Source organism: Lepidochelys kempii, chromosome 1 (assembly GCF_965140285.1).
Source record: "Lepidochelys kempii isolate rLepKem1 chromosome 1, rLepKem1.hap1, whole genome shotgun sequence".
NCBI classification, from domain to species: domain Eukaryota; kingdom Metazoa; phylum Chordata; order Testudines; family Cheloniidae; genus Lepidochelys; species Lepidochelys kempii.
Genome location: NC_136380.1, coordinates 280,449,253 through 280,461,703, shown reverse-complemented (window position 1 = coordinate 280,461,703; position 12,451 = coordinate 280,449,253). Strand labels below are relative to the sequence as shown.

The 12,451-nt window shown below is 43.7% G+C and overlaps 1 protein-coding gene across 8 annotated transcripts in view; it reads right to left on the bottom strand.

The window, feature by feature from the left end:
• The window catches only part of PPP1R12A (protein phosphatase 1 regulatory subunit 12A), a 221,737-nt gene that overhangs the window by 67,790 nt on the left and 141,496 nt on the right, over positions 1-12,451 (bottom strand). For all 8 annotated transcript variants that reach the window (XM_073327673.2, XM_073327672.2, XM_073327674.2 and 5 more), the window contains 2 exons: positions 6,862-7,077; positions 5,776-5,870 (listed from right to left, as the gene is read on the bottom strand). In XM_073327673.2, the coding sequence (XP_073183774.1) occupies positions 5,776-5,870; positions 6,862-7,077 (311 nt within the window). The remainder of the gene's footprint in view (positions 1-5,775; positions 5,871-6,861; positions 7,078-12,451) is intronic.

Here is a 12,451-nt window from a genome sequence, read left to right as displayed (position 1 = left end):
GGCTGCAGATATAACCTTGAAAACATAAACCAATAGCGTGGTATCTCCTTGTCATTGCAGAATGCCTGTAACAATAGCTCTGAGATGTATTAACTGTCTCATTCATCTCAATGAAGGTCCTGTTGACTCCATGATTTTGCAATTGCAGAATGTGGCATTTTGCAAAATGCCAGAGAATTCTGATTTTTTGCTGTAGAATGTGTCATTCTGCTGCAGCCAGGTCCCTAACTTTTTTTTTTTTTGTACACTATCTTCATGCTCTACTGGGACCTGCCTTGTAGTTGGCTCTTGTGCTTCAGCTTTCCCAACAACAGGGAGTTACTTGGATTCAAGTCCATCAGCTATAAACTGTTCTATGGAGCCAGGCAGCAGGTGGTCAGGGAGGCAGATCTGGAGTGCAGCTTGCAGCCAAAGAATAACAATGGAGGCTGGGAGTGGGGAAGACCAGAAACCACAACTTTACTTCAACAACAAGTTGTTGGGCTGAATACAGGAATCACCAGGTTAAATTCTATAGCTTGGGGTATTTGTGAGGTCAGACTAGATGATCATAAATTTAAAGCCACAATGGATCATTAAGTGTAGGCTGGGCTGTATGGAAAACTGAATATGGGTAGCCAAGCAGATGAGCTACTGAGATTGTTACAAGCTGCTCCTTTCCCTGGCACACCTGGGGCAGGGAGAGGAGGCGGCTCTGAAGTTGGTCCCCTGGACAAGATTGCAACTTTTGTGAACCATGGAGACAGACTACCTGGACAACAAGCAAAAGTTGTTGAAATTATCATTGCTGAAAACAAACAGCAACTAATTTTGCATCAATTAATATTTTCAACTATGAGCTACAGTTGTGTGTGCAATAATGGCAAGGACGGGAATGATGTGTATTTCGTTGAGACAGAATAAATTAATATGGCAACAACATGTAGGGGTCCTACTGCAGAATTTGGACCCACAGAGCTATGAAGTAAATTGGGTCCTGTTGATAACTTTGAATAACCACAATTACAAGCAAATACTTCATCTTAAAAAAAAAAAAAAAAAGACATCAATGCAGGAGGTTCACTCTTGGAGAACAAAGGAGCGCAAGAGAGATTCTGCCATACAGAGACTGAATTTAAGCAATATTGTTTTGTAAACGTATGCAAAGGAAAACCATGTGGCTGCCTTGTGTATGTTTTGAACTCAAACATTCTTGAGACCAGCAACCAAAATTGCTGGTTTTTAGCAGAACACCACTGCATATTAAGAGGGGTGACATGACCTTCCAAATTCCAGCTCACAGCAGTAAGATATTCAATTAGAAAGCTATTTAAAGATGGCCTTTTTCATGGTCTTATTGAAACAAGTTTGGTGGAGTTTCTAAGGCCTTTAGTGTGCTCCAAGTATTAAGTCAAGGACCTTTGACCATCAAAGGTATTGAGTAGAACCTCAACAAGAGAGTTTGAGGAAAGCATTTTCAGGACAAAGTTACAGGAAAGTGCAAATCAAAATGAAGGCAAGGGCTCAAGTACTAAACTTCACCTCAAAAATTAGACAAAAATGGATCCAAGAAGAAAACAGCCCAAATCCAGATTTAGACGCATTTCCTGATTGCAGTCAAGGAAGAAGTGGAGCAGACATAGTGGCAGTTAGGGCATCTAACTGACTGGTAAAAGGGCATCAGTAGGCAGGGGTGGCAGGTTTGTAGAAATTTTGGTAGTGCCCAGAACCCGCCCCCCCCCCCCCAAAACTCTGCCCCTCACCTGCCTAAGGCTCTCGGAGGGAGTTTGGATGGGGGGAGGTGGTCTGGGGTGCAGGCCATGGACTGGGGATTAGGGTGCAGGAGGGGTGCAGGGTGCAGGCTATGGGAGGGGGTCTGGGGTCCAGGCTCTGGGATGGAGTTTGGGTGCAGGCTGTGGGCTGGGGCAAGGGGTGCAGGAGGGAGGGAGTGGTGCAGGCTCTGGGAAAGAGTTTGGGTGGGGGAGGGGGTCTGGGGTGCAGGCTCTGGGACAGAGTGTGGATGTAGGCTCCAGGCTGGGGCAGGGGGTGGGGGGTGCAGGAGGGGGTGAGGGGTGCAGGCTCTAAGATGGCGTTTGGGTGCAAGCTCTGGGCTGGGGATGGGGGTTTAGGAGGGGTGCAGGCTCTGGGAGGGAGTTTGGGATGGGAGGGGGTGCAGAGGGAGGGGGTGTAGGCTCTGGGAAGGAATTTGGAGATACGAGGGGGTACAGGGGTGAGGGCTGAGGATGAGAAGTCTGGGGTGTGGGAGGGGCTCAGGGCTGGGACAGAGGATTAGGGTGCGGGGGGATGAGGGCTCTGTTTGGGGTAGAGGGGTTTGGGGCCTTGGAGAGGCTCAGGGCTAGGGTGGAAGGACACGGTAAGGGCAGCCTGCCCTGCCATTAGTGAATGGGGGGGCACTAGGACCCTGCAGCAGCAGTTGATGCCGGAAGCCGGCTGACTGACAGAGCAGAGTCAGCATGAGCTGCAGGCTTTGGGGCCAGGGGAGGTGAGCGCGGGCAGCAAGTGGGGGCCGGGGGACACTTGGGGAAGCTGCGGGGGGTCGGCAGGTGGGGTCAAAGGAGAGACCTGGCCCCAAACATTGGTGGAGCTAGGCCCCTGGGCCCTGAATATTGCTGGAGCCTGGCCACCACGAGTTATAACTCGCTGCCCCTGTCAGTAGGGGTCTCATGTACTAGCGAGCCTTCACTTCCTCAGAGTTGAAAGCTCTTGAATTCAAGGAGTTCAGCCCTCTCTTCTACTGGAAGCCTAAAGAGTGAAAATCCTGTGCAGAAGTTTCTTTAAATAACGTTTTTCCATTTTGATGGAAACAAGGCAGTGATGCATGTGTGGACTATGATATCATGAACAAAATAAAAAGAATTGGCGGGAGGTAGGGGGTTTGAAAACTATGATTTATCACTTTGTACAGTGTAATTTCAGCATTCTCTCTCCAAAAAGAAAAGATGACCAATCAGAGACCCTTCTGAACTGCTATATTCTCAAAACTGTTCAGACTTTTGCAGGGCAGTTTAGAAGGATCTCTAGCTAATCTACTGATCTACAGAGACTAGATGAGCAATCAGCCTTCCCACTTCAATCCTCCATTCCAACAGGTTTACACCAGAACTTTTGCTTTTCTCACCTCATGTATGATTTCCTAGACAAGAGCAGAGCTCAGAGAGAGGGAGAAGTGGAAAGAGTCCTCAAAGGCTTTAAACAGCTATAGTGTCAGATCAGTCTGGTCTCATGGGTCTAACTACAGGCAAGGAAATCCAATAAACTTTCTTTTATAATGTCAGTAAGAGTTTTTCCTGCCAGTGTCTAGCTAGATAGAATTCTACAACTCCTACAGCCACATATAAAATGGCTAACACAAGTACAGTACTCACAAAAATATGTTGCCACAAGTCATCCTTGGAAAATATATTTGCCTCTACAAAATAAAGAAAGCCTACAACATACCACAACTTTTATATTGGAAGAAAAATGTTAGAGACATGTGATTCAATCAAAAGAGAAAGAGGATGCACTTGTAACAGCAATGTAAATATATAGAAAATGCTTATTCTTTTATATGAAGGGCCTTAAGTAGCTACTACTACTATCTCAGTACATGAAAACATTTAACAACCTACTAAAATATTCTAGAGGCCTGACATCATTACAGACAATGTCTACATGATGAACTTCTAGATGTAATGTAATTTGGCACTTGAAAGTTTTTCACTAAGGAGGAAAAAACCTAATAGTGAATTTGCTGGGTAAATCTGAAACTTTCACCACAAAACTAGACTTGCATTATAATTTAAAGATAACACAGTACTGTTTGAAACAGTACTATGTTAAAGTCCACTAGGAAACCTTTAGTGAACACCAGCAGGTTCTACATGGACCGATTAATATGCCACGTTAGTGCACTTTAGAAATCACCCCCGGTTAATATGCAATATCCAACCATGCAGACAAAGCCCCCATGTAACGTCACATAAAACCAACAGAACTCTATTCTTCAAGAACCTGATGCTATTCATTTTAAAGTGACTACCAGAATATCTATACCAGCAAAATCAGCAATCATATTTCAGCAGCTGTCAGTAACACGCAGCTACAGCATGTTAAGCTGCTAGTGTGGATAGGGATCAGCCAGTTTTATGATGTCATGAAAACCTACTCGCAAAAAGAAAAGGAGTACTTGTGGCACCTTAGAGACTAACCAATTTATTTGAGCATAAGCTTTCGTGAGCTACAGCTCACTTCCTCAGATGCATATCGTGGAAACTGCAGCAGGCTTTATATATACACAGAGAATATGAAACAATACCTCCTCCCACCCCACTGTCCTGCTGGTAATAGCTTATCTAAAGTGATCATCAGGTGGGCCATTTCCAGCACAAATCCAGGTTTTCTCACCCTCCACCCCCCCACACAAATTCACTCTCCTGCTGGTGATAGCCCATCCAAAGTGACAACTCTTTACACAATGTGCATGACAATCAAGTTGGGCTATTTCCTGCACAAATCCAGGTTTTCTCACATCTCCCCCACCCCCATACACACACAAACTCACTCTCCTGCTGGTAATAGCTCATCCAAACTGACCACTCTTCAAGTTTAAATCCAAGTTAAACCAGAACATCTGGGGGGGAGGGAAAAACAAGAGGAAACAGGCTACCTTGCATAATGACTTAGCCACTCCCAGTCTCTATTTAAGCCTAAATTAATAGTATCCAATTTGCAAATGAATTCCAATTCAGCAGTTTCTCGCTGGAGTCTGGATTTGAAGTTTTTTTGTTTTAAGATAGTGACCTTCATGTCTGTGATTGTGTGACCAGAGAGATTGAAGTGTTCTCCGACTGGTTTATGAATGTTATAATTCTTGACATCTGATTTGTGTCCATTTATTCTTTTACGTAGAGACTGTCCAGTTTGACCAATGTACATGGCAGAGGGGCATTGCTGGCACATGATGGCATAGATCACATTGGTGGATGTGCAGGTGAACGAGCCTCTGATAGTGTGGCTGATGTTATTAGGCCCTGTGATGGTGTCCCCTGAATAGATATGTGGGCACAATTGGCAACGGGCTTTGTTGCAAGGATAAGTTCCTGGGTTAGTGGTTCTGTTGTGTGGTATGTGGTTGTTGGTGAGTATTTGCTTCAGGTTGCGGGGCTGTCTGTAGGCAAGGACTGGCCTGTCTCCCAAGACTTGTGAGAGTGTTGGGTCATCCTTTAGGATAGGTTGTAGATCCTTAATAATGCGTTGGAGGGGTTTTAGTTGGGGGCTGAAGGTGACGGCTAGTGGCGTTCTGTTATTTTCTTTGTTAGGCCTGTCCAATTGATGGCTAAAAAACACAGCTAAAGACTTATCTAAAATAACAAATTACTTAATTCTTTTTACCAGTGCAGAGAGTGTGTTGGTTGCTAAAACATAGGTATTAATTTTGCCTGAGTAGACAAGACCTAGGGATTACAACCATTTAGTGCTTTTCCCACATATCCCTGCCCACTGTTCCTGTAAGAAGGCAACATATTGCAAATGTATAAATATTCTGTTCTGTTCTGCAACAAGACAGCAGTTGTCTTCTGACTGCAATATATTGCCTGGTTATAAGAATCAAAGTGACAGAAATAGTTTAGATTGAAGAAGGGATACTGTAATATACATGTGCACCATCCAAAATAGCTTTTACCATTAGTTTCAACTCATTCTTTTGGAGGTCCGGAGGCTAGTTTCCAAGAGATTCTGATATCAAATAACTGTGCGCATTGTTAAAAAGCAAGTTACAGTTTCAAGAGTCACCTGTTTTCTTTCTCGTCAACGTCAGATGTACTGGCCAGCCGTCTTGGTATTGTAGGTGCAACATATGCAAGTCTAGTTCCTTTATTATCCTTCTCCTTTAAGACAGAAAATTTTTTAGAAGTTAAGAATAGCTTTGTATGAGATAGTCATGACTTATAATAAAAGCTATTCAAATGTCCCTAGTTGCACTGCTGTCAAAGTTGCAAAATTATCTATGCCAATTCCAACTCTATTTATATTCCAGGTTAAATTGCACAATTAGCATCAGGCAGAAGTTAAGAACAACAAGCAACATACTGGGAACAGCAAACTGTTCAAAGGACCCAACTGTCTTAATTTTACATCTCTTCGTTTTTCTGTTAATGGGTCTCCAAAGGTTTGGTTTTAAACAGCAGCAAATGGTAACTACCGTTTAAAGTGTTCGAGTGTTTTCCTAAAATCTGCAAACGTATTTACTCAGGACTACATGCACAAAGACATTAGAACTTGAAAAAAGGAATTACGTTACTTTGTAACAAGCAAAACCATGAAGTTATTTTTGTTCAAATATCTATGGCAAATTAGTAACAGTTTTAATAAATGCTTAATTAAAAAAGATAAAAGATTAATCTTTGTCCCCAGAATATGTGAATGAAGGGGTATAAGGAGCCTTTTTCTGTCCTCATCCCCAGCACTCTGCAGAAAGGGACAGAAACTATCACGATCCTTGCACTCCCTTCACTGCACAAGACTTTGCACGACTAGTTGTGCAAGCCTTCACAACAGTGGTAAGACCCTGCACATACACTCTTGCAACAGCTAACGAAGCTGCTCTGTGTGGAGGGAGAGGCCTGCTACGTTTTTCAAAAGACGGCACAACAGCTGCATTTCTTCTAGGGCAGCTCTACTGCCTATCAAGAGCAACAGCTTAATGCCACAATTTAACAGCTGACTTTTAGTAAAACTTTGTAAGAGCATTATAAACTCCACTGCAATGTAGCTATCTACAGGAGTACATATTACATTCACTTTATATCATAACTAATATTTATACTAAGTTAACCGGCCAGAACTCAGAAGTGTGTTTTATATTCTGAAAATGGTTACCTTTTCTTTGTTGTCTAATGAAGAAGAGAGTCTGGGACTTGAAGCTGAACGCATAACACCTGTAGAGTCCTTTTCTTTCAGAGCTTCTTTGGAAGCTGTAATCTCTGCAAGTGCCCCATAGCTGCCAGTCTTTCGAAGACCTAACCTCCAAGAGGCAGGAGATTCATCTTTTCTCTCTTCCTCTTTGGGAGAAACCTTGGTTGTTGAAGTTGGAAACTGTAAACAAAAAGACATCATTACGTTAAAGTCATTAACTTACACTAACGCTGGTATTTCATGCTTCTTAGGGATATTTCAAAATACTTCGCTATGTTCAATTATCATACATACTTTTTGGTGGAGGAAGGGGCAACCAATACATATTCATTTCCTGGGTAGGTTAATGACATAAGAAACAAATGGCTCAAAAAGAAAAACAACTTTTCTAAAAGTTAGCGTGAAAACCCTCCACACTTCATAATACACACTGTGATAAAGAGATGCAAACGAACATTTACACACAATTGAAAACCATGCAACTCTGGTATCAACATTTTGATTAAATATGTTACGTTGCAACCTGAAACAAATCCTGTGCACACCAAAGCCTCACCATAGACTTTTCACCCTTATTGGGCACAAGAACAATGCCAGTTTTGCGCAAGCCCTGCCTCCATGATGCAGGATGTACTGACTCCACCACAGGCATGATAGGAGGAATGAAATCATACTAAAGCCAATTAAGACAAGACACAAAGATGAAGAGTGAAAGAATGGAAATAGAGAAAAAAGAGCTTTTTGTTTTAAATCCACATACTTGATTCCTCATTCATGCACACTACTCCTCTTTGAGGCACAAAATATCAAAAAGCAACAAGACATATCTAATACTTTGGTAAAAAGTTCCTATTAAATACACTAGACCATGTTGTGAAATGATAAATTTTGATACAAAAATGCATTTAGTTTCCACATACAAAAGGCAATGAAGCTTTCATATATAACAAAAATAATTACAACATTCTGATATTCCACATTTTGAGAAAGTATATCTGTTGTACTTTTCACACGGTAGACCAATGGCACATAATAAGCTAAAATGACCAATTTATTCCAGTTTTTAACCATTTGTTCAATATACACTGTCAACTTGAAGTTATATTTAAAATGTTCTCCCCTTTATGTTACAAAAATACTTCAGATACCTGAAATCCAAGCATTCTGTGAAAAATGGAGGTCATACAGCTCAGACAGTTGTGTAATCACGAGGGACAATTTTAACAGAAACTAAAAGTCAGAGAAGTTGGAATGGTTGCCAGAGAAAGAAAGACTGAATATGTCTAAGGAGAAGGCAGCTTGGAATGATGGAAAAGTTTGGAGCAGGCAGAGTGCAGAGGTGTTGGGATGGGGTATGAAGGCAGGACAAAGAGCAAATCAATCAAATGGCCACATTGTGAACAATGCACACATCACTATGATGACTGAAAATCCACCTAACAGTAGCCTATCCAATCAATTGGTTGGTAAAATGCAGTTGAGCACAGCTATGAAACTAGAAATTATTGTTGGTCAGTGGGAGGTATCCTCTTCACCTACTGAAAAGCCTATATTTCACTGTGCCTTATCTTTCCACCAGTCAATCCTGATCCATTTTTTGCTCTTTGCATCTCTCTACATTTCAGAGATCAAAAGGGCCATGTCTTTCCAGCCCTACAGGGCACACAAATGATGTGCAACTCTATTCATCAGCCAGCAGCACACACTTTGCAAATATGTCATCATCTCATTGAATCCAGCCTTCATCAACTAAAGGAATAAGATATCAAAGGCAGTTAATGATCATGGGTCCCTGATTGCAGCACAAGAAAGAGGATTAAGCAAGAGTGACTTGGCATCCGAGTGTGACCTTTTAATACCACCTTTGGTCAGGACATATATATACATTCAAAGATGCTCTCAATTCCACACAATATATTGGCCATTATGATTAGCGACCTACAACTATTTTTAACTCTAGTGTATTTTTTATTTCCTTTTTCCCCCTCTCATAACAGAAGAATGTACTATACTGCACATATTGCTACGAAGGAAGATGACACAAGAAGTTGATGGGGGGGTCTTCAGAAACGAAACTAGACCAGCACCTTTCACATAACCACTCCACTTTAGAAGCAGAACCATTCCCTTCCAAACGTTGGAAGTTTAACTCTACTACATTGCAATACATAGTACTATCAGTTTGGTCATCCACCAGTTCAAATTTACTTTTATCAAAGCACTGATGGAATCTCAAAGGCTAAGCTAATTTCTTGGGAAATTTCATGGGATGGTGTTCCATGAAGGAGGAGTGCTGGGCATAGACGGGCTCCATCTTACAAAGAGAGGGAAGAGCATCTTTGCCAGCAGGCTGGCTAACCTAGTGAGGAGGGCTTTAAACTAGGTTCACCGGGGGAAGGAGACCAAAGCCCTGAGGTAAGTGGGAAAGCGGGATACCAGGAGGAAGCACAGGCAGGAATGTCTGTGAGGGGAGGGCTCCTGCCTCATACTGGCAATGAGGGGCGATCAACAGGTTATCTCAAGTGCTTATATACAAATGCACAAAGCCTTGGAAACAAGCAGGGAGAACTGGAGGTCCTGGTGATGTCAAGGAACTATGACGTGATCGGAATAACAGAGACTTGGTGGGATAACTCACATGACTGGAGTACTGTCATGGATGGTTATAAACTGTTCAGGAAGGACAGGCAGGGCAGAAACGGTGGGGGAGTAGCACTGTATGTAAGGGAGCAGTATGACTGCTCAAAGCTCCGGTATGAAACTGCAGAAAAACCTGAGTGTCTCTGGATTAAGTTTAGAAGTGTGTGCAACAAGAGTGATGTAGTGGTGGGAGTCTGCTATAGACCACCGGACCAGGGGGATGAGGTGGATGAGGCTTTCTTCCGGCAGCTCACGGAAGCTACTAGATCGCATGCCCTGATTCTCATGGGTGACTTTAATTTTCCTGATATCTGCTGGGAGAGCAATACAGCGGTGCATAGACAATCCAGGAAGTTTTTGGAAAGCGTAGGGGACAATTTCCTGGCGCAAGTGCTAGAGGAGCCAACTAGGGGGGGCGCTTTTCTTGACCTGCTGCTCACAAACCGGGTAGAATTAGTGGGGGAAGCAAAAGTGGATGGGAATCTGGGAGGCAGTGACCATGAGTTGGTTGAGTTCAGGATCCTGATGCAGGGAAGAAAGGTAAGCAGCAGGATACGGACCCTGGACTTCAGGAAAGCAGACTTCGACTCCTTCAGGGAACGGATGGCCAGGATCCCCTGGGGGACTAACTTGAAGGGGAAAGGAGTCCAGGAGAGCTGGCTGTATTTCAAGGAATCCCTGTTGAGGTTACAGGGACAAACCATCCCGATGAGTCGAAAGAATAGTAAATATGGCAGGCGACCAGCTTGGCTTAATGGTGAAATCCTAGCGGATCTTAAACATAAAAAAGAAGCTTACAAGAAGTGGAAGGTTGGACATATGACCAGGGAAGAGTATAAAAATATTGCTCGGGCATGTAGGAATGTTATCAGGAGGGCCAAATCGCACCTGGAGCTGCAGCTAGCCAGAGATGTCAAGAGTAACAAGAAGGGTTTCTTCAGGTATGTTGGCAACAAGAAGAAAGCCAAGGAATGTGTGGGCCCCTTACTGAATGAGGGAGGCAACCTAGTGACAGAGGATGTGGAAAAAGCTAATGTACTCAATGCTTTTTTTGCCTCTGTTTTCACTAACAAGGTCAGCTCCCAGACTGCTGCGCTGGGCATCACAAAATGCGGAAGAGATGGCCAGCCCTCTGTGGAGATAGAGGCGGTTAGGGACTATTTAGAAAAGCTGGACGTGCACAAGTCCATGGGGCCGGACGAGTTGCATCCGAGAGTGCTGAAGGAATTGGCGGCTGTGATTGCAGAGCCACTGGCCATTATCTTTGAAAACTCGTGGCGAACCGGGGAAGTCCCGGATGACTGGAAAAAGGCTAATGTAGTGCCAATCTTTAAAAAAGGGAAGAAGGAAGATCCTGGGAACTACAGGCCAGTCAGCCTCACCTCAGTCCCTGGAAAAATCATGGAGCAGGTCCTCAAAGAATCAATCCTGAAGCACTTGCATGAGAGGAAAGTGATCAGGAACAGCCAGCATGGATTCACCAAGGGAAGGTCATGCCTGACTAATCTAATCGCCTTTTATGATGAGATTACTGGTTCTGTGGATGAAGGGAAAGCAGTGGATGTATTGTTTCTTGACTTTAGCAAAGCTTTTGACACCGTCTCCCATAGTATTCTTGTCAGCAAGTTAAGGAAGTATGGGCTGGATGAATGCACTATAAGGTGGGTAGAAAGCTGGCTAGATTGTCGGGCTCAACGGGTAGTGATCAATGGCTCCATGTCTAGTTGGCAGCCGGTATCAAGTGGAGTGCCCCAAGGGTCAGTCCTGGGGCCGGTTTTATTCAATATCTTCATAAATGATCTGGAGGATGGTGTGGATTGCACTCTCAGCAAATTTGCGGATGATACTAAACTGGGAGGAGTGGTAGATACGCTGGAGGGGAGGGATAGGATACAGAAGGACCTAGACCAATTGGAAGATTGGGCCAAAAGGAATCTGATGAGGTTCAATAAGGATAAGTGCAGGGTCCTGCACTTAGGACGGAAGAACCCAATGCACAGCTACAGACTAGGGACCGAATGGCTAGGCAGCAGTTCTGCGGAAAAGGACCTAGGGGTGACAGTGGACGAGAAGCTGGATATGAGTCAGCAGTGTGCCCTTGTTGCCAAGAAGGCCAATGGCATTTTGGGATGTATAAGTAGGGGCATAGCGAGCAGATCGAGGGACGTGATCGTTCCCCTCTATTCGACATTGGTGAGGCCTCATCTGGAGTACTGTGTCCAGTTTTGGGCCCCACACTTCAAGAAGGATGTGGATAAATTGGAGAGAGTCCAGCGAAGGGCAACAAAAATGATTAGGGGACTGGAACACATGAGTTATGAGGAGAGGCTGAGGGAGCTGGGATTGTTTAGCCTGCAGAAGAGAAGAATGAGGGGGGATTTGATAGCTGCTTTCAACTACCTGAAAGGGGGTTCCAAAGAGGATGGCTCTAGACTGTTCTCAATGGTAGCAGATGACAGAATGAGGAGTAATTGTCTCAAGTTGCAGTGGGGGAGGTTTAGATTGGATATTAGGAAGAACTTTTTCACTAAGAGGGTGGTGAAACACTGGAATGCGTTACCTAGGGAGGTGGTAGAATCTCCTTCCTTAGAGGTTTTTAAGGTCAGGCTTGACAAAGCCCTGGCTGGGATGATTTAACTGGGAATTGGTCCTGCTTTGAGCAGGGGGTTGGACTAGATGACCTTCTGGGGTCCCTTCCAACCCTGATATTCTATGATTCTTTTACCTACCAAAAGATAACATTGCATGAGGAACTGTGGCAATTTGTAGGATTCTCTATTTGAGCAGGTTTGAGGCTAGAATATATGTTGCAAGTTGAATTATTGCACAAAATTGGATCTGTTGTACCTAAAGCACAGCCCTCAAACATCATGCTCCCTTCAAGAAGGGTCAGTGCCTGCTCATAAAGCCTAAC